The 23,818-nt window shown below is 42.3% G+C and overlaps 1 protein-coding gene across 1 annotated transcript in view; it reads right to left on the minus strand.

Moving 5' to 3' along the window:
* The window catches only part of LOC132883783 (E3 ubiquitin-protein ligase pellino homolog 2), an 85,384-nt gene extending 71,164 nt beyond the window's left edge, over nt 1-14,220 (minus strand). The window contains exon 1 of the mRNA XM_060917792.1: nt 13,940-14,220. Within this exon, the coding sequence (XP_060773775.1) occupies nt 13,940-14,013 (74 nt within the window). The 5' untranslated portion in view covers nt 14,014-14,220. The remainder of the gene's footprint in view (nt 1-13,939) is intronic.
* Between the last annotated feature and the right edge of the window lie 9,598 nt (nt 14,221-23,818).

The raw sequence follows: 23,818 nt of genomic DNA on the forward strand, positions 1-23,818 counted from the left end.
TGTCTGGTTTTTGGTGCAATATCTCCATAGGTGTATAGAGGCCCATTTCCAGCAACTCTCACTCCAGTGTTCTAATGGTACAATGTGTTTGCTCATTGCCTCAGAAGGCTAATGGATGATTAGAAAACCCTTGTACAATCATGTTAGCACAGCTGAAAACAGTTGAGCTCTTTAGAGAAGCTATAAAACTGACCTTCCTTTGAGCAGATTGAGTTTCTGGAGCATCACATTTGTGGGGTCGATTAAATGCTCAAAATGGCCAGAAAAATGTCTCGACTATATTTTCTATTCATTTTACAACTTATGGTGGTAAATAAAAGTGTGACTTTTCATGGAAAACACAAAATTGTCTGGGTGACCCCAAACTTTTGAACGGTAGTGTAGGTTTTTTTCTATGAGTTCTGGCATTTCATTCACACGCAAAGTGCATTTCAGGTCACTAAAATGGCCGTTTTGCAAAACTCCTTCCACAGTGAAGATGTTCAGAAACTCCGTCCAGTGTTGACAGGGAAAATGGAGATTTTGACTTGTCAGTGTGTGTGCGCGCGTGCCATTATCTCCTTTGTTTATACGAGACGATTTTGTGCAATGTTGGTTTGGTATGCGCTTGCTGGTGTGGTTTTGCGTTTTCATGTGAACAGAGATTTTGTTCAAAAACAGTGCTTGTGTGGGTGGGATTTTTTGAAAGAAGCTCCCGTTTTTAAAAAACACCCATATACATGGGGACTAGGCAAGTTTTTTCCAAGCTTCAGCCAGATGAACAAATGTACTGGATTGTGTGTGTTATTTTATACTAAACAGTGTATGTTTTACAGGTGGTTACTGTGAATATTATATTACTTTACTGGGAAAGTGATAGTGTATGAGCTAGTTGTGGAGGCTCAGTGCTCAAGTCTTTGAATAACCAATTGAAAGGTTGTGTGTTCAAATCCCGGCACTGCCAAATTACTATGGTTGGGTCCATTTGTAATGCTAGGATCAGACTACATGGTATTTTTGTCTTTCACAATGGTCATCGTGTAAATATAGTGATACTTTATAATAACACACACACACACACACACACACACACACACTTTATATATATATATATATATATATAAAAAATGGCATGCCGTTCAGGAAATTAATCTTTGAATATATTGAATGAATCCCCGAATATATTGAATGAAACTCTGAATATATGGAATGAAACTTGGCTGACGTCATGACGGCACTGCTGCTGTCCTGCAGCAAAAATGAGTCAGTCGGCTCGGGATTTGGTTGCGGCTATTTTAAACAATAAAGACATTGTTAACACTCTGGCGAATGCTTGTGGTTTTATTAGTGTTTACTTCTTTTATGTGCAACGAAGCTACGGTGACAAAGTCATTTCCCTTGTGGATCATATTTGTATAACGGTATTTTCTGTATATAAAACTAATTTGTAAGTTTTGTTTGTCGAGTTTTACAGCGTTTCTCAATATACTCTAATACTCTCCTCTTAGTCAGAGTTTTTCTTGGGACCTGTTGTCTGTCTGCCGAGCTGTGGGAGCGGGGGCACAATATAAAGTTTCATTCCATATATTCAAGGTTTCATTCAATATATTCAAAGTTTCATTCCATATATTCAGAGTTTCATTCAATATATTCAGAGTTTCATTCCATATATTCAAAGTTTCATTCAATATATTCGGGGATTCATTCAATATATTCAGAGTTTCATTCAATATATTCAAAGTTTCATTCAATATATTCGGGGATTCATTCAATATATTCAAAGATTAATTTCCTGAACGGCATGCCATAATATATATATATATATATATATATATATATATATATATTTTTTTTAACAGAGTACCAGGGTAACATTACATTGCATTAATGCCATTTAGCAGATGCTCTTATCCAGAGCGACGTACAATGTACCCAGAGCAGCCTGGGGTTAGGTGCCTTATTCAAGGGCACTTCAGCCATTCCTGCTGGTCTAGGGAATCGAACCGGTTACCTTTTGGTCCCAAAGCTCTAACCATTAGGCCATGGCTTCCACCACCCACTGGCATTCCTCACGCTCGTCATTGATGAACATAATCCATCAGTGACAAAGAGAAAAATTACTAGCAGTCGTCATAGTGACGAATGTATTTGTCATCTTTATAGAAATCCCTCCACTTGCTGAAATCCAACCCAATGAAGTAGAGATGAAAGTGGAGCAAAGAAAAAAAAAAAAAAAAGAACTTTTGAAAGTCAAACTAAGATGGGGGGGGGGGGACGTCCCCCGAAAATATTTTAATAACACGCAAAACCCTGCATTCTAGTGCATTTTAGTACTTATTTTCACTAAAACAAGTTATAACTTTTAAGCCTTTTTCTTTCATGTACATTAATGATTAACATGTCAAAAATATCAAATTTAATTCTCCTAGTTAATGAGTAATTTTCAGGAGTGCATTTAGAAAACGCGGTGATTTTCCTGTCTACACAGTTCATTACTTTGAAAAAAATCAGACAGTTGAAGGTAAACTCAGCAAAATCCCAAAACAGTCCTGTTAAAAAGTAGCCTAGTAAACTAGACCCACCCGCCTAGCGGCCAAAAATATTTTTGCCTACGAGTGGGTCTAGCCTTGCACCATATCAACAAAACACCCCGGGCATCAAATCGTGCCCGCCAATCACAACGCAAGGTTTTTGTTTGGATTCTTTGGGCAGGCTTTTGCAGGAGTGATGACAAAGCTGCGCGATGCTGGAGAAAGCACAACAGGAAAGATGGCTACGGCTAGTGAACAGCGTGCGTTTGACTCCGCTTTGGAATCAGTTTTAGAAGAATCAGACTTGGAGTTTTCGTTGAAACATGAGCAGGAAGAGGCTCTCCGCTCATTCCTTTTCAAGAAGGACGTTTTCGCTGTTTTGCCGACCGGCTATGGCAAAAGTCTGATCTACCAGCTGGCTCCGCTCGTAGCCAAAAGGATGGGGCTAGTTTGTGCAGTACGAAGAATTAATAAACAGCTTTGAAACATTACTTTGATTGTTTCTTATTTTCCCGTTATTTTAAATTTAAGGGAAATTATTTCACCAAACACCACTAAATAAAAATAAAAACTCTCAAACAGTTTAAGCAAACCCTTGAAAAACACTTGAAGAAAAAAAAATGTTAAGTATGTGGTACAGACTCCAAACTTGTGGTCATTATCTCCAAACGTCTTAATATCTAGAACCTGTTAATTAATACGCATTTTGAAAAATTATTTATTTCAAGGCCTCCCCCACTGCTTTCTGTCGCTCTGACTACGTCACAGTCACTGTTGCGCTGATTGGTCAGAGCGTTGGCCTATACGCACAGAGACAGTTTGAAAGACAGCGGGTTGTTCCTACCCACCCCCTTCGGAAATGTCTACGAGCGAGGCCAGACTAAATATTCACATTTAGTCTGGCTTGCCAGGCTAGTTAAAAAGTAAAAGGTCTGTTAGAGTTTCTAAAGCTTTCAGGTTTCAATGTTGGGGACATTGAGCCTCGTTTATCAATCTTTTAGTAGAGTTGTGTGTTTGCAGAAGCTAAAGTGAACTAAACATTTCCGATTCATATTTATGCGAGTTGATGCCAATTGTTTACATTAGTTCGTATTGTCTGTAAATTTAAAACACCAATGAATACCACATTTCTCATGTAAATCAGGGGCGTAGCTAGGATTTTTCAGGGGGTGTGTGTCACACACTGACTGGCAGCCTGAGTACATTATGCAACAAAAAATAATTACCATTGCTAGTTTTAGGCAGCTTAGAAACCGGCTCTCATTATTGCTGTTTCTTCCACGTTTTCTTGATGTTGTGTTCTAGAAACGGCACTAAAACTTAGCTTCAAAACCACAAAATGCAACTTTGATGGAAAAAAAAAATATAATAAATTGCTTACCTCTCTTCACATCGAAAGAAGGAGGAAAGTTTCGCTTGTTTTGACATGGTGAATTATTAACAAGAGGAAATACTTGTAATTTGCAACTAAAAAGACCGCAGCTATACTGGCAGCTTGAACATGTTTTCTAGCGCGATTGCGTTGCACAGAACGAGGTCAGTCCTGCACGCCTTAGCTCGTACACCTGAAGGTGCGCCTTGGGCGCGCGCGCCTAACGAGCTCCGGCACACGCGCCGTTAACAAAGAACACCTGTCTTTAATCAATGAACTGTGTTTGGGCTATTTAAGGACCGCGCCCATGCAAGGACGATGCGAAGTATTACACCACGTCTAGGAACGCGAAAAATCCAAAAAATAAATTTCTCCATTAGGAAAACCGGAGATTTTCAAGAGTTTTGTCAAATATCCGGATTTCCGGAAGACTTCTCATCCCTGCAACGAAGAGACAGCAGGAAGCCAGAGTGTAAACAATGAGCACGTGCTTGTGACCAATTTTAAAAAAAAAAACAACTACACATAATGACCACCAAACTTTTGACCAATCACAGTGTGTCTTAATCAGCCTGGCGTGGTGGTGTAATTATCCCTGCATGAACCAAACAATGGTGCAGTCTAAGGTGACGAAGTTTTTTGGGCAGCCTTCTTCAAGCACTGAAGATGATTTAAGGGCTGAAACAGCTATGGGGGAGGCACACTCAGAGCCCCGACCGTCCCCGAGCACATCAGACAGTGTCAGTTATACAGGGGTCGGTTAAAAATAAAAATAAAAATAATTGTAAGTGCCGACAGCCGGCAAGCGACTGAAGGGCTCCATGTTTCAGGTGTGTTGAGTCCCCGAGGCCAACACTGTGGTGTCATTAGGCCCCATCACTCGGGGCTATAGCCCCCGGGTATTTTCACCCTCAAATAAGTAACAGCTTAATACAAAAACAACTGACTTGGATGCAGGGTTAGATCTTAACACTAGCCCGCTAGCCCGTGGCTAGTGCAGATAGCCACGGGCTAGTGCAAAATCTCTGCTACTAGCCTGTGTTGGCTAGTGCAATAACTTGACATGGGTGTGGCCATCTTGAATCACGCAAAATCTGATACAAAATCTTTTAGCTCATTCTATTTATTGTACATGGTGTAATGCATTGTTGCTGAACATTACTGTCACAGTTCATTGACACAGTGATTTCACTTAGTGAATAATCCCACCCTTAAAGGGAAAATAATTGTAATATTTCTTCAAGTGTTGTGGTTTGTACTTAAACAGAAATTAATTTTACTTGTAACTCTCAGTTGACTGCCATCATGTACTTGTATCTTCCTATGTTGCCATTAGATCTCATTTATGTTTGTTACCCTGACAGTATTGCTACATGTATGTGCACAATTAATGAATATTTTTTGTATGGAATGTTTACTTGTACAAGAATTAGTCATGTTCTTTTCTAGTCCAAGATAAGTTTATGATTTCAGTTCTAGTCCATTTCTATAAGAATTTGCTATGTTTTTTTCCAGTCTAAGGCAACTGAATGATTTCAGTTCTAGTCCATTTTGCGAGATTACTACATGTACTAGTCTACTTAACTGTAAGCAATGACTACCTCTTTTATACTTCAAAGTGACAATTATGGTTTGAAACACAAAGTCACATATGAGAACCATAATGGATTGAATAAAGTACTGGTTTTGTTACACTGAATTAGGAGCTTCTGTTGTTTCAACTTGTTCATTGTTTAGTATTTAAAATTCTTTCAATTGTCACAGGAATTGGGCTTAAACTCTCAACACTCTGCGGGCTAGTGCAATTTGCAAGCCACTAGCCCGGCTGGCTAGTGCAGAAAAACCTTAAGATCTAACCCTGTGGATGTCATCTGGGATTCTGAATGTTGAAATATAATAATTTAGCTTATTATATAAATTGGTGCCTTTGTAGTCCTAAAGGAGAGATACGCGAGTGATAAATTAGGTATTTTTATTAAACTGATAAGTTTTACTTATCATATTTAAGGTCAAATGACACATGCCTCAGTTTCCTGAGACATTATGGGTGTTGATAACTTCATAATAAGGAGACAGAAACTGAAGTACATAAATTTAAAAACAGCAGTGCAGAAATCAATAATAAAAATGTCATAACCTTTGAGTGTGTGTGTGTGTGTGTGTGTGTGTGTGTAACATTTCTTGTAAAGTTAGATATAACCTCCCCAACCTATCGATGCCAATCTCCCTTAAAGGAGACTGAAGGCAAAAATTATCAAAATTCTACTTTTCATTTTATTAAAATATAGGAATGCATTTTTGATACCTATTTCATCACTGCTATAGCAAGTTCTGAGTATACAAAATATGCTCTGTAATATATGTCAAAGCAATGGCTGTAAACGAGATTCGTTGAGACCTGTGCGAGACATTGTAGGACAGAAGTAAAACTCATCTCATTATCTCTAGCCGCTTTATCCTGTTCTACAGGGTCGCAGGCAAGCTGGAGCCTATCCCAGCTGACTACGGGCGAAAGGTGGGGTACACCCTGGACAAGTCGCCAGGTCATCACAGGGCTGACACATAGACACAGACAACCATTCACACTCACACCTACGGTCAATTTAGAGTCACCAGTTAACCTAACCTGCATGTCTTTGGACTGTGGGGGAAACCGGGGCACCCGGAGGAAACCCACACGGACACGGGGAGAACATGCAAACTCCGCACAAAAAGGCCCTCGCCAGCCACGGGGCTCGAACCCGGACCTTCTTGCTGTGAGGCGACAGCGCTAACCACTGCACCACCGTGCCGCCCCGGAAGTAAAACATACAGCGGAAATCAAAGTGACCGACATCTACCAACGTTGTCAAAAGACGCGCGCGCCCTCTTTCAAATGCTGACGTAATCAAGCCGGAAGTTTTGTTTGTAAGTAGTAAGCAGTAATCGTCATTTAAACTTGTTTTTGTGTAATATTTCGTTTGGAAAAAACAGTTTTCAAAATGGCGGCACTGACACCTGGCTGACACTTCATGTTTCGAAGTCTGGTGAAGATCACATGGATAAGCGACGCCTGCCGTGGACCAAACGAACTAAATTCAACACGGCTAAAAACCGAATAGGCCGATAAGGATAATATTTAATTGCAATTAGTTGCCAATACAAGTCACAATATAAGGTTACTAAAACCGAAAACGTAATTGAATAATGTGTTAATTAAGAAATAAAGCAAGTTTAAAAATTAATTCAATTCTCCTTTAAAAACTACAAGCCCCAGGAAAACCTGACTGAGGCCCTGGTCTTTTCAATAGTGAGAAATGTCCCTGGGCTAACTAACGCATGGTGAAAAACGTGCCATCATTCTGTATTCGGTTTGTAAATCGACGGGAAATTTGGATTTCTTCATTGTTGGTTGTTCCAAGACTCTTCTTGATCCTGTTAAATTGTAAATCAAGTTGTGTTGAAGTAAAGGCTAAAAGGAGTCCTAATACCTCTTGAATAATGCCATCCTAAAATAACCTCAAACGAAAGAGTTTGGTTGGAGTAAACCTGTTTTAAGTCCACTTTGATAAGTCGGTAACTAAGAAGAAAAAAAAAAAAAAAAAAAAAAAACATATTTGACTATATTTTAAGGAAAAAAGTGGAGAATATTTTTCAGAACCCGGGGGGAACCCTGCAGTACTGTGCAAGTCTCTGGCACCCTTTTTTTCTATCAAAACTTTCTTATATATTTATATTTTATGACTTCTACATTATCGAGCCAGTACAAAAACATTTTAGAGTTCCAAATGTTGGCTTTCAAAATTAAAATATTACTTTTTTTTCCTTCAGAAACACTTATTGCCAGGTATGTGAACACACACGAGGAATTTATCTGAGCAGCATATTACACAAGAGAGCACTTTTCAAATTAAAAAAAGAAAACATAATGAAGGCCACTGGGGTTTGGTGCAAAAATTAAGAAGCAATTGTGACAAAGTGTCCAGAAGAACTGTGGCTGGTTCTGCCAAGAAGCCTTGATTTGTCACACATACACTCGAGCACAGGGTGAAATTTAACCTCTGCATTTAACCCATCTGAAGCAGTGAACAGACAGACAGACAGACAGAAAGAAAGACTTTATTCGTCACACACGTGAAATTTCCTCTCTGCATTTAACCCATCTGAAGCAGTGAACACACATACGTAAGCAATGAGCACACACACACACAGAGCAGTGGGCAGTCATGCTAACAGCGGCCGGGGAGCAGTTGGGAGTTAGGTGCCTCGCTCAAGGGCCATATTAACCTAACCTGCATGTGGAGGAAACCCACGCAGACACGGGGAGAACATGCAAACTCCACCCAGAAAGGCCCTTGCCGGTTTGAACCCAGAACCTTCTTGCTGTGAGGCGACCGTGCTAACCACTTACACCACCGTGCCGCCACAGCACACACAGAGCAGTGGGCAGCTGGGCTACAGCCCAGCCTTCAGGCCATGACTGCCCCATATTAACCTAACTGCATCCCTGTGTCTGAAATCACTCACTCATTCACTACTCCCTACTCACTATATAGGGAATTACTATATAGAGGACTATATAGTGAGCTCATTGATAAAACAAAACGGGGGGGGAAAAACACACTTCCGGACACTACTCTGCCGCGTCGTTATTTACGTCATTACTGTCGCACAATTAAAATGTGTCAGATCCGTCAGCTGGTGGGTTTTCAAAATAATAAATACATGCATGCATTTGTGATAAATCCATATTATAAGAAGAAAAGAAGAAGCCTTTATTCGGCACATGCACACTTCAAGCACAGTGAAATTCATCCTCTGCATTTAACTCATCTGAAGCAATGAACACACACACACACACACACACACACACACACACACACCCAGAGCAGTGGGCAGCCACACCAGAGCGCCCAGGGAGCAGTCAGGGGTCAGGTACCTTGCTCAAGGGCACCTCAGCCCAAGGTCGCCCCACGTCAACCTAACTGCATGTCTTTGGATCGTGGGGGAAACCGGAGCACCCGGAGGAAACCCACGCAGACACAGGGAGAACATGCAAACTCCACACAGAAAGGCCCTCGCTGGCTGCTGGGTTCGAACCCAGGCGACCGTGCTAACCACTACACCACCATGCCGCCCACGGTGATGAGATACTGAAATACTGAGCGCATTTCCCACATTAATAAATACAAAAGTACTTTGTGTCTGCTGCATCTTTCAGTTCTTTTAAAATCAAGGCTGAATACGTTCTTTGCCTTTTATTAAATCAAATTTGAGGCTTTTGATTTGATTTCTTTCAGCGCGACCGCAACGCACTGTATATATTGCTTGGATAGTGACCATCGGTTGTACACTACTTTTCATGATACATTGTGGGATACTTTGAGTGCACTATATAGGGTGTAATAATTCTCACCATACATTCGGACAGCAATACAAAATGGTGAACTCACTATATAGTCCACTATATAATGAGTAGGGAGTGATTTCGGATACAGGGCATGCCTTTGGACTGTGGGGAAAACCGGAGCACCCGGCGGAAACCCACGCAGACACAGGGAGAACATGCAAACTCCACACAGCAAGGCCCCCCATTGGCTGCTGGGCTCGAACCCAGAACCTTCTTGCTGTGACAGTGCTAACCACTACACTACTGTGCCGCCATATGATGCTCAGTAAAACCTACAGCTCCTCCATCAATCCATCAATTTTCTGCTGCTTATCCGGGTCCAGGTCGCAGCCTAAACAGAGCAGCCCAGACTTCCCTCTCCCCAGCCACCAACACCAGCTTTTCCAGGGGAATACAGAGGTGTTCACAGGCCAGCCGAGAGATGTAATCTCTCCAGCGTGTCCTGGGGTCTCCTCCCGGTGGAGCGTGCCCAGAGAACCTCCCTTGGGAGGTGTCCAGGGGGCATCCTAACAAGGTGCCCGAACCGCCTCAACTGACTCCTTTCGATATGGCGGAGCAGCGGTTCTACTCGGAGTCTCTCCCGAATGACCAAGCTTCTCACCCTGTCTCTAAGGGAGAGCCCAGCCACCCTGCAGAGAAAACTCATTTCGACCGCTTGTATCCGCGATCTCATTCTTTCAGTCACTACCCACAGCTCGTGACCATAGGTGAGGGTAGGAACGTAGATGGACCAGTAAATTGAGAGCTTTACCTTTTGGCTCAGCTCTCTCTTCACCACACCAGACCGGTTTAGCGTCCAAATCACTGCTGACGCTTCCCTGATCCATCTGTCCAACTCTCACTCAAGAACAAGACCCCAAGATACTTAAACTCCTCCTCTTGACACAGCAACTCCCCCCCCCCAAACCCAAAGCATGCCCCCTACCCATTTCTAGCAGAGCGCCATGGCCACAGACTTGGAGGTGCTGATCCTCATCCTAGCCGCTTCACACTTGGCTGCAAACCGTCCCAGCGCATGCTATAGGTCACAGATCGATGAAGCCAACAGGGCCACATCATCCGCAAAAAGCAGAGACGCGATTCTGATGCCACCAAACTGGACACCCTCTGCCCCTTGGCTGCACCTAGAAATTCTGCCCATAAAAGTTATGAACAGAACTGGGGACAAACCTACAGCTCATTTCCTTATAAAACTGCACTCATTGTACCGGAGACTACTTTTTTTTTTTTTCAGCAAAGGATCATCTCACACCAAAAATAGACTTCGTTTCATTTATTATGGCTTACTGATTACAGCATCTTATATTGAAACATTTCATTATTTTGAAGCCATCTTTGGTCTACAGCATTTCTTTACATATGCCTAAGACTTTTGCACAGCACTGAGATAGATAGATATGAGAGAGAGAGAGGTGCTTGAAAGTTTGTGAACCCTTTAGAATTTTCTATATTTCTGCATAAATGACCTAAAACATCATCAGATTTTCACACAAGTCCTAAACATAGATAAAAGAGAACCCAGTTAAACAAATGAGACAAAATTATAATACCTGGTCATTTATTTATTGAGGAAAATGATCCAATATTACATATATGTGAGTGGCAAAAGTATGTGAACCTTTGCTTTCAGTATCTGGTGTGACCCCCTTGTGCAGCAATAACTGCAACTAAACGTTTCCGGTAACTGTTGATCAGTCCTGCACACCGGCTTGGAGGAATTTTAGCCCATTCCTCCATACAGAACAGCTTCAATTCTGGGATGTTGGTGGGTTTCCTCACATGAACTGCTCGCTTCAGGTCCTTCCACAACATTTCGATTGGATTAAGGTCAGGACTTTGACTTGGCCATTCCAAAACATTAACTTTATTCTTCTTTAACCATTCTTTGGTAGAACGACTTGTGTGCTTAGGGTCGTTGTCTTGCTGCATGACCCACCTTCTCTTGAGATTCAGTTCATGGACCGATGTCCTGACATTTTCCTTTAGGATTTGCTGGTATAATTCAGAATTTATTGTTCCATCAACGATGGCAAGCCGTCCTGGCCCAGATGCAGCAAAACAGGCCCAAACCATGATACTACCACCACCATGTTTCACAGATGGGATAAGGTTCTTATCCTGGAATGCAGCATTTTCCTTTCTCCAAACATAACGCTTCTCATTTAAACCAAAAAGTTCGATTTTGGTCATATCCATCCACAAAACATTTTTCCAAAAGCCTTCCGGCTTGTCCACATGATCTTTAGCAAACTGCAGACGAGCAGCAACGTTCTTTTTGGAGAGCACTGGCTTTCTCCTTACACACCATTGTTGTTCAGTGTTATCCTGACAGTAGACTCATGAACATTAACATTACCCAATGTCAGAGAGGCCTTCAGTTGCTTAGAAGATAGGGCCTCTGCATGCTCTTGTGACAAGGCTTTCGCAGACAGCTTTTCGCAGACAGTTGTAATTTATCATTGAGCGGGGAGTAATAGGTGTGCGCGATGTTATTCACCGCCACAACGCAAGGGGGCGCGAAGTCGCGAAATCACTAGGAGTAGTTGGTGGGTGTGGTTAGTGGAGTGTTTATCCTCCGGTTACTTATAATGACTAGAACTGGAGTCATATAGATGTACGTACTTCCTCACTTCCTCGATCAACCGCTCTTCATGCTGCTCCATCTTCGCTCGTGTTTTTAAAAATGGCGGTCGTGAAAACAAAAACCAGGAAAGTAGGGAAGCGGAAGTGCGTGTACAGCGGATGTAGAGTGGACCATTCAGAGCCCTCTTGTCTGCGACGCTGTCTGCGAGGCTTCTGCGGTGGTCACAATTTTTGGGAGGTGCGTGCAGAGCGTCTGCGAAGGTGGGGGGGCTATGCAGACGCTATCTGCAACGCTATCTGCGAGGACTGGATTGTCAGCATAAATTGGCCTTTACCCTGGGATCCTTTGTGACCTCGCCGACTATTACACGCCTCGCTCTTGTTGGTCGACCACTCCTGAAGAGGGTAACAACGGTCTTGAATTTGTACACACTGCGGATTGATAGAGTCCAAACTCTTTAGAGATGGTTTTGTAAGTCGTCAGAAATCTCCTTTGTTCGTGCCATCATGTGTTGTAAAGATCAGATTGATCTTTGAATAAAACAGACCTGATCGAACTCTAATTTCACCTTCAAATTAACTGCTAATCCTAGAGGTTCACATACAGATCATTTTCCTTAATAAAATATTTTTGTTTCATTTTTTAACCGGGTTCTCTTTATCTACTTTTAGGACTGATGAGGTTTATAATAGACGAGGTTTTATTATGGTATCTTAAAGTAACTGGAGTTGGCAGCAGACACTTGACATTACAGTACAACATACCTGTCAACCCTCCCGTTTTTCCCGGGAAATCCCTTATTTTGACTTATTTCCCGCTGTCTTCCCGTCTTTTTATTTTCCCGAAAATATCCCGCATTTTCACATTATATAAAAGTCCCGTATTTTCACAATATAAGAAAGTCGGTAGGTCCAGAATTCATGACGCGCCTCTGACAGGAGTTTACAGCAGGAAGTCGGGCCATGAATTCACGTCCCCGCCCTCTCAGGCATCAGTAATTACAGAACTACGTCCGGAGGCGAGGCTCAGCAAGTGATTAGGTCCAGTGTTGCCAGATTGGGCGGTTTCCCGCCCAAGTTGGGCGGTTTCAAGTGCATTTTGGCGGGTTTTGAACATATTTTGGGCTGGAAAACGTCAGCAGTATCTGGCAACACTGATTAGGTCTGAGGTGAAGACGGCGATGCTAATAGCTAAGAAAAACATTAGCCTCTCTTTCTTTGATGATTTCAACAAGTGCGTGGCTGGAATGTTCCCAGACTCTTCCATCGCAAAGAAATTTTCCATGGGGAAAACAAAAGCCTCCCAAATAATCAAAGGTAAGCTACACATGTTTACATTAAGTACGTCCTGGCTAAGACCTCATAAATAGCCTAGTGTAAACTAATTGGTGTATTAACTGTTTTATCCACTCATTGTCTATTTTATTTTCTATCTGAAACTTACCCATTTTAAATCACTCTTGGTTTAATATCTTATATTACTCTCTCTTTATTACATCTATCTATCTAGTGTTCCGAGGCCATGACTATGGTAAAACCATAATAAATTGCAATGGAATTGAATTTATTGACAGGTCATTATATAACCATTATTTTAACATAAGATACGTACTTTAGCCCTTAATTTGGGAAATAACTGGTACCACTGAAAGCAAATAAAAATAAATGTATAGTTTATTCACAAATGCACTCGATAAACCATAAGTATTGAGTTTGGGTCTTGGCTATCACCAACATGCACCAGAGTCCAGGAAATCACAAATACTAGATAGAAAATTGCCCCCCATTCAACTACACACCCACTTTTGGTGAAGGGTATGACTTTCCGAAATTTTCCCTTATTTTGAGTTAAAAATCTGGGAAATATCCCTTTTTTTTCAAACCTCAAAGTTGACAGGTATGCAGTACAATCACAATCACTGTACTTTTGTTGAACATAATTATTGTTGTGTTTAAACCCATTAAAAACAACCTTGTGAACTGTAATAGCTACAGTGTGTTAGAAATACAGCCATGTCAAAGGCCAGAAAGGGTAAAGTAAAGCACATGTGCTTCCTGGACACTAGCTAACATCAGGTTACTCACCCCAGTATAACCAGTTCGCCGTATTTCACCGGATCTTTGGAGCGGGCATGTTCGGTCTGGTTCGGCGACAACATGGGACTGAAGCTGATGTCGCTTTTCGCACTCTTTCTTGCTCAAGAAAGCCTGGAACAAGTCACTTAAATAGCAACTAGAGTGATGACAGGCCTCTGTTTACGTGCCAAATATAGTAGCAGGCTGGTTTCCTTGGACACATCACTGTTATGTTAATTAACAAGCGGAAGTCCTGGAGCAGCGCGAGCCGAATAGTCCAACTGGTTCAGGATGGGGAATAAAGGCTCGCGGCAGAGTGGCACGTACCATTATTTTCCATAGGAGCGCTAAAAACTTGATATGACTTCTGAAATCGTTTTACCTCTTATTTAGCCGTCGTCGCGTGTAAATATAGTTTTTCTAAAACACAATAACCACCAGTCATGCACTAATTAAAGACGAATCTCTTCACTGGCTTTCCTAAAGCGTTTCTTTGCTCGAGTTCCACCCCCTCGGATGGACTATGAATGGTACGTTCTCAGTGCACATTACGTCAGTGTGCGATAGTATGGTTAGTACAGAATGGTATAGTATAGGGATGAATCTGTGCTGACAGACAGGTACAGAAATTTCAATCTATCGCGATATTCAAAGTGTCAAGTATTAGTTGGAAGACAAGATTGTTCTACCGCTGATTTCAAGTTGAAAGACAGCATGGTCCATTCATAGAGACAGAAACCGGATTAGATCTGACAAGTCGGAGTCATTTGGACTGCTGTGAGAGATCACTTGTCACTGATCCAGTCACTTTGATAGTCTGATCTCATATTGCATCAGCACTGCACATCACAGGAAATCCTGCATTTGCAAGTTGCAAAAAATAAAAATAAAAATCTTATCCACTAGGGGGCGCTCGCACTGACACAGCTTTCAATGGCCACGTTGACGTTCAGTGTGCAGTATTTCCTGGCGCTGGAGACAGCATGCAGTGCACATTTAGTTATTTCCTTTGTTCCCAAAACAACGCAGCTCTTCAGCTTATTAAACCTTTAATATTCACAAGGTTAAACATGTGAAATCTCATCTCATCTCATCTCATTATCTCTAGCCGCTTTATCCTGTTCTACAGGGTCGCAGGCGAGCTGGAGCCGATCCCAGCTGACTATAGGTGAAAGGTGGGGTACACCCTGGACAAGCCGCCAGGTCATCACAGGGCTGACACATAGACACAGACAACCATTCACACTCACGTTCACACCTACGGTCAATTTAGAGTCACCTGCATCTCTTTGGACTGTGGGGGAAACCGGAGCACCTGGAGGAAACCCACACAGACAGTGGGAGAACATGCAAAATCATGGGCTCGAACCCAGGACCTTCTTGCTGTGAGGCGACAATGCTAACTACTACACCACTGTGCCACCTGTTTTAAGAACATCCATCCATCCATTATCTGTAGCCATTTATCCTGTTCTACAGGGTCACAGGCAAGCTGGAGCCTATCCCAGTTGACTATGGGTGAGAGACAGGGTACACCCTGGACAAGTCGCCAGGTCATCGCAGGGCTGACACATAGAGACAAACAACCATTCATGCTCACATTCACACCTACGGTCAATTTAGAGCCACCTGCATCTCTTTGGACTGTGGGGGAAACCGGAGCATCTAAGAACATCCATCCATCCATTATCTGTAGCCATTTATCCTGTTCTACAGGGTCGCAGGCAAGCTGGAGCCTATCCCGGCTGACTATGGATGAGAGACAGGGTACACCCTGGACAAGTCGCCAGGTTATCGTAGGGCTGACACATAGAGACAAACAACCATTCACACTCATGTTCACACCTACGGTCAATTTAGAGCCACCTGCATCTCTTTGAACCGTGGGGGAAACTGGAGCACCTGGAGGAAACCCATACAGACACTGGGAGAACATGCAAAACCATGGGCTCAAACCCAGGACCTTCTTGCTGTGAGGCGACAATGCTAACTACTACACCACTGTGCCACCTGTTCTAAGAACATCCATCCATCCATTATCTGTAGCCATTTATCCTGTTCTACAGGGTCGTAGGCAAGCTGGAGCCTATCCCAGCTGACTATGGGTGAGAGGCAGGGTACACCCTGGACAAGTCGGCAGGTTATCGCAGGGCTAACACATAGAGACAAACAAACATTCACACTCACATTCACACCTACGGTCAATTTAGAGCCACCAATTAACCTAACCTGCATGTCTTTGTGGGGGGACTGTGGGGGAACCCGGAGCACCCAGAGGAAACCCATGCAGACACGGGAAGAACATGCAAACTCCACACAGAAAGGACCTCGCCAGCCGCTGGGCTCCAACCCAGGACCTTCTTGCTGTGAGGCAACAGTGCTAACCACTACACCACCATGCCGCCTGTTCTAAGAACATATGGTTAGCAATTTTCCTAAACCGATGTAAGGTGTGTGAAGTAAATTTAGTAATATATTAAATAATGTAGCTTCAACAAAAGAACTAGAATGGCACATTTCATACCTCCACCAAGCCACGTATTATCAACATCAGAAACAAATCACTTGAACCAAGGATAATACTAAAGCTGTACACCAAATTTCATCTAAATGAACCGTTTCTGGGTGGCACGGTGGTTAGCAATGTCGCCTCACAGCAAGAAGGTCCTGGGTTCGAGCCCAGCGGCTGGCGAGGTCCTTTCTGTGTGGAGTTTGTATGTTCTCCCCATGTCCGCGTGGGTTTCCTCTGGGTGCTCCAGTTTCCTCCACAGTCCAAAGACATGCAGGTTAGATTAATTGGTGGTTCCAAATTGACCGTGAGTGTGAATGGTTGTTTGTCTCTGTGTCAGCCCTGTGATAACCTGGCGACTTGTCCAGGGTGTACCCTGCCTCTTGCCCATAGTCAGCTGGGATAGGCTCCAGCTTGCCTGTGACCTTGTAGGACAGGGTAAGCGGCTACAGATAATGGATGGATGAACAGTTTCCAGTTGAGAATATGCTGTATGCGTTTTGGCTGCTGCTTCGCACTGGAGCGTTTCATTTTTGTTTTTTTCCTTTTGTTTTTCTTTTTTGTGTTTGTGTAGTTTGATGTTTGTTTTTTGTTTGAGTGTTTTGTCCACCAGTTATGGTGTAGCTCTGGACCCAGTTTTGGGCATTGGTTTCCTTCAGGCCTTGGTGCACCGTGGGTGATGCCTATGCTCCTTGCTATGGACTGCAGTGAGCTTCATCTCATCTCATCTCATTATCTCTAGCCGCTTTATCCTTCTACAGGGTCGCAGGCAAGCTGGAGCCTATCCCAGCTGACTACGGGCGAAAGGCGGGGTACACCCTGGACAAGTCGCCAGGTCATCACAGGGCTGACACATAGATACAGACAACCATTCACACTCACATTCACACCTACGGTCAATTTAGAGTCACCAGTTAACCTAACCTGCATGTCTTTGGACTGTGGGGGAAACCGGAGCACCCGGAGGAAACCCACGCGGACACGGGGAGAACATGCAAACTCCGCACAGAAAGGCCCTCGCCGGCCCCGGGGCTCGAACCCAGGACCTTCTTGCTGTGAGGCGACAGCGCTAACCACTACACCACCGTGCCGCCCCTGCAGTGAGCTTGTTGCTCTTTTTTAACATCGGGGTTGTCCAGCGCTCTGTGCGGCGGTGCTTTTGTGCTTGGCGTGGTGTTCCGAGTGATGTTGCCTGATTGCATTGCATTAGCTGTACAGGTGGTTTGGGACATACCAGCGCTTTGTGCATCGGTGCTTTGCTTCTGTACTCACTTTGTGGATCCATGGCATGGTGTTCCAAGCATTATTGCCCGGTGGCATTGCTGTGGCTGTGCAGGCAATGTGGGATTTATCTTTGTACCCATGGTGGGGCTGCTGTAGCTACACCATTGGAATTACATCCTGACCCTTTTTTGATGGACTTTTTTTTTTCCTCCTAATTGTAAAGCAACCTTGGGTGTGAGAAAGGCACTATATAAATTGAATTTATTATTATTATTATGATTAAATCTGTTCACTACTTTTTGAGTTACGTTGGGAACAGATAAAAAAAATTATTGGATTTATATACATATCTGGATTTGCATCAAATAATAAATAGTTCCTTGGCCCATGGCTCACTTTTCCTCCATATTTCATCAAAATCCCTTCACTACTTTTTGAGTTACATTCGGAACAGACAAATAAACAGAGGTGAAAACATAACCGCGTCTTCCAATAAAATTGGCGGAGGTAATAAAATATGTCCACCAAACCCTTATGCTGGGATCCGACTACATGAATTCAGCACAATTTTGACATGATTTTGTTGTGGCAGACAAATTTCCAGTCTTGGGCCCAAATATGAATGTCAGGAATGACAAACTGGCCTTACAGCATGACATAATCAAAGAACAGTGATGTGGCACCTGGGATGTCCCATGACACCCCAATGAAAACACTGCAGAAAAACTGAAAGCTGAATTTGAGGAGAAAATTCCTTAATACTATTGAAATTATCTTGCTGCATGGACAGATAATTTTACTTGACAAGACATCTTGGAATAAGTTGGTTACAATCTAGAACTAGTTTTAATAATCTGAGTTGGTGTCCTGTATTCTTCTAATAGGAAATGCTAGATCGTTTCAACTATATTCAAGATATTCTAACTTAAGATATCATTGTTGCAGTGTAGAAGAATACAAGACACCAACTCTGAGATTATTAAAACTAGTTCTAGATTGTGACCAACTTATTCCAAGATGTCTTGTCCAGTAAAATTTTCTGTCCATGCAGCAAGATAATTTCAATAGTCTCATCTCATCTCATTATCTCTAGCCGCTTTATCCTGTTCTACAGGGTCGCAGGCAAGCTGGAGCCTATCCCAGCTGACTATGGGCGAAAGGCGGGGTACACCCTGGACAAGTCGCCAGGTCATCACAGGGCTGACACATAGACACAGACAACCATTCACACTCACATTCACACCTACGGTCAATTTAGAGTCACCAGTTAACCTAACCTGCATGTCTTTGGACTGTGGGGGAAACCGGAGCACCCGGAGGAAACCCACGAGGACACGGGGAGAACATGCAAACTCCGCACAGAAAGGCCCTCGCCGGCCACGGGGCTCAAACCCGGACCTTCTTGCTGTGAGGCGACAGTGCTAACCACTACACCACCGTGCCGCCCAATTTCAATAGTATTAAGGAATTTTCTGCTCAAATTCAGTTTTCAGTTTTTTGCAGTGAAGTCTAGCATGTCAGAATATTTGATATTTTCTCACTTAGTTTGACAAATCCTATAATGTGTTCCTTGACATTCCTCCTGCAGCCATGATTGATGATATCTTGACGCACCTCCCTGATGACACGCAAGGACATGAACAATGACTGTTGAGTCAAACTTGTGCTGCCAGTCTCTCTAGCAAGACATGGCAAGAATTTATGGCACTAATATGACATGGTGACCATTTTGAAAGGCAAAAATATTGTGTAGTTTGATTCTGGCATTATGAACACAACACAGGTTTATTTTATGAACAAGGCTATTTAAATATGAATCACATTAAAGATATGGAATCCACAAAACAACAAAAGTCATTAATATGCTTATTTGTGAGTCAAACAATTTAAATGAATACAAAAATTGATAATAGAATGAGTTACAAAATAAAATATGTTGAATTATTTTCTGAAGTCTCAATCAGTTAATACAATTCATTCATTCATTCATTGTAACTGCCTTATCCTGGTTACAGTGGTGCTTGAAAGTTTGTGAACCCTTTAGATTTTTCTATATTTCTGCATAAATATGACCTAAAACATCATCAGATTTTCACACAAGTCCTAAAAGTAGATAAAGAGAACCCAGTTAAACGAATGAGACAAAAATATTATACTTGGTCATTTATTTATTGAGGAAAAGGATCTGTGAGTGGCAAAAGTATGTGAACCTCTAGGATTAGCAGTTAATTTGTAGGTGAAATTAGAGTCAGGTGTTTTCATTCAATGGGATGACAATCAGGTGTGAGTGGGCACCCTGTTTTATTTAAAGAACAGGGATCTATCAAAGTCTGATCTTCACAACACATGTTTGTGGAAGTGTATCATGGCACGAACAAAGGAGATTTCTGAGGACCTCAGAAAAAGCGTTGTTGATGCTCATCAGGCTGGAAAAGGTTACAAAACCATCTCTAAAGAGTTTGGACTCCACCAATCCACAGTCAGACAGATTGTGAACAAATTGAGGAAATTCAAGACCACTGTTACCCTCCCCAGGAGTGGTCGACCAACAAAGATCACTCCAAAAGCAAGGCGTGTAATAGTTGGTGAGGTCACAAAGGACCCCAGGGTAACTTCTAAGCAACTGAAGGCCTCTATCACATTGGCTAATGTTAATGTTCATGAGTCCACCATCAGACGAGACACAGTGAACAACAATGGTGTGTATGGCAGGGCTGCAAGGAGAAAGCCACTGCTCTCCAAAAAGGACACTGCTGCTCGTGTCCAGTTTGCTAAAGATCACGTGGACAAGCCAGAAGGCTATTGGAAAAATGTTTTGTGGACGGATGAGACCAAAATTGAACTTTTTGGTTTAAATAAGAAGCATTATGTTTAAAGAAAGGAAAACACTGCATTCCAGCATAAGATCCTTATCCCATCTGTGAAACATGGTGGTGGTAGTATCATAGTTTGGACCTGTTTTGCTGCATCTGGGCCAGGACAGCTTGCCATCATTGATGGAACAATGAATTCTGAATTATACCAGTGAATTCTAAAGGAAAATGTCAGGACATCTGTCCATGAACTGAATCTCAAGAGAAGGTGGGTCATGCAGCAAGACAACGACCCTAAGCACACAAGTCGTTCTACCAAAGAATGGTTAAAAAAGAATAAAGTTAATGTTTTGGAATGGCCAAGTCAAAGTCCTGACCTTAATCCAATCGAAATGTTGTGGAAGGACCTGAAGCGAGCAGTTCATGTGAGGAAACCCACCAACATCCCAGAGTTGAAGCTGTTCTGTACGGATGAATGGGCTAAAATTCCTCCAAGCCGGTGTGCAGGACTGATCAACAGTTACCAGAAACGTTTAGTTGCAGTTATTGCTGCACAAGGGGGTCACACCAGATACTGAAAGCAAAGGTTCACATACTTTTGCCACTCACATATATGTAATATTGGATCATTTTCCTCAATAAATAAATGACCAAGTATAATATTTTTGTCTCATTTGTTTAACTGGGTTCTCTTTATCTACTTTTAAGACTTGTGTGAAAATCTGATGCTGTTTTAGGTCATATTTATGCAGAAATATAGAAAATTCTAAAGGGTTCACAAACCTTTAAGCACAACTGTATGATCAGAGTGGATCTGGAGCTAATAACAGTAACACTGGGCACAAGTTGGAAAAATTCACCACAGATAAGATGCCATTCTTTAGCAGAGCACCATGCACATACACACTCATTCATACCCAGAGGCAATGTAGCATAGTCAGTCCACCTAACTGTATGTTTTTTGGACAATGGGAGGGAACCAAAGAACCCAGAGGAAACCCAGAGGAAACCCAGACAAACGCTGGGTGAACATGCACAGAAACGCCACACAGAATCACATGAATGTAAGATCAAGCCATGGAGCCTTGACGTAGCAGTGCTACCCACTGCACCACCATGCCATCTTCAATACAATGCACTAATAAGAATTTTACTCCTTCTTTTATAATTTACTGCAACTTTTTATTTTTCACCTTTCATTTTTCCTGTTTTATTGACTTCAGCACGTTTACTCATTTATCTTATTTCCTATTTTACACATGCAGCATTGCATAATGTCCACCACCACTCATATGGGGCATGACTTATTTACCAGGACAGTATCTGATGGATAATTGGCTATCGTTGGATTGATGTTGTGAGGAAGATCAGTTTACTGAGAGACTTTTCAATGACAAATGTGGAAGATAGAATTTAAACACAAAGAATCAAATTACTGAATCTATATATCAATTAGCTTATAGGATGTTTAAAGCTGTGGTTACAACGAGATCTCCTTTCAGTAGTCGTCAAATAATGAGGCCAAACAGAATAGAACCTAAAACCTGTACATATATTTGAAGTACAGTGCATTAGTAATCATGCGTCCTATGGCACAGTACATTCGAACTGGAAAAGATTGATGGTGTGCTTTCCATAATCTGTTTGGGGGTTTTTTTCTTCAAAGAAGTGGCCCTTGTCCTTTTGTTGTAGGTAGACAGCTTGGTTCTGACCAGAGGAAGTTTTTGATAGCTAACTTTAGCTACTTAAAACCCTCAGCAGTCTTAGCTGTGAGCTTGTGGGTATCTGTTTGACGAGCACGTGTTTTAATTCTCTCATCCAGTGTCAGCTGGGATTGGTTCCAGCTCAACCATGACCCACAATGGATAAGCGGTATACAGAGGTGGACAGTAATGAAGTACATTTACTTGAGTACTGTGCTTAAGTACACTTTGAGTATCTGTACTTTACTTGAGTATTATTTTTTTTTGGAAACTTATGACTTTAAAGGAACAGTCCACCGTATTTCCATAATGAAATATGCTCTTATCTGAATTGAGACGAGCTGCTCCGTACCTGTCCGAGCTTTGCGCGACCTCCCAGTCAGTCAGACGCAGTCAGACGCGCTGTCACTCCTGTTAGCAATGTAGCTAGGCTCAGTATGGCCAATGGTATTTTTTGGGGCTGCAGTTAGATGTGACCAAACTCTTCCGTGTTTTTCCTGTTTACATAGGTTTATATGACCAGTGACATGAAACAAGGTCAGTTACACAAATTGAAACGTAGCGATTTTCTATGCTATGGAAAGTCCGCACTATAATGACAGGCGTACTAACACCTTCTGCGCGCTTTGGCAGCGCATTGATATCTGAGCTCCGTATCAATGTGCTGCCGAAGCGCGCAGAAGGTGTTAGTACGCCTGTCATTATAGTGCGGACTTTCCATAGCATAGAAAATCACTACGTTTCAATTTGTGTAACTGAACTTGTTTCATATCACTGGTCATATAAACCTACGTAAACAGGAAAAACGTGGAAGAGTTTGGTCACATCTAACTACAGCTCCAAAAAATACCATTGGCCATACTGAGCCTAGCTACATTGCTAACAGGAGTGACAGCGCGTCTGACTGCGTCTGACTGACTGGGAGGTTGCGCAAAGCTCGGACGCTCGGACGCTCGCAAAGCTCGGCAGCTCGTCTCAATTCAGATAAGAGCATATTTCATTATGGAAATACGGTGGACTGTTCCTTTAACTTCACTAGATTTAAAAGACAAATATCGTACTTTTCACTCCACTACATTTCTCTCAAGGTCCTCGTTACGATGAAGCAGCTTTGAAAGTGGATGTGTTTTTCTTTTCTTTTCTAAAACATGATTGGTTTTTTCACAGATGACACTGAGACAGCCTATCAGTAATCACTAGGGTCACGTCACATCCATAGACTGTATGAAATCAAGTGCAATGATTTCTCAGCAGCATTATTTAACACAATCAGTTGATGGCAGAATGGAAGGAGGCGGTTCTTCTGGAGAATGCGTGCACCCATGGCCCTCGAACCCATGTTTCAGTTTTCTGAAAGGATTAGAGATTCATTTCATTTTAAATGTTTGCTTTGTTTGCCGGAAACGAACCACATCACGGCCTACAAAAACTCACCATCCAACCTGCGGAAGCATATTGAGGTATGTAAACATTTTATTCCAAGAGAAAGCTTGCAACAAAGTTGTCTGTGCTTTTAGAGCTAGCGATAATGTTGCAATAGCTATGCAGTCTGGTTAGTCAAATGACTTTCTATGGATTTGCCCGCCAAGTTGCAATAGCCTTGTCCACGGCTAACGTTAACACATAGCTAGTTAACTTG

This window comes from Neoarius graeffei, chromosome 3, assembly GCF_027579695.1.
Source record: "Neoarius graeffei isolate fNeoGra1 chromosome 3, fNeoGra1.pri, whole genome shotgun sequence".
Lineage (NCBI taxonomy): Eukaryota > Metazoa > Chordata > Actinopteri > Siluriformes > Ariidae > Neoarius > Neoarius graeffei.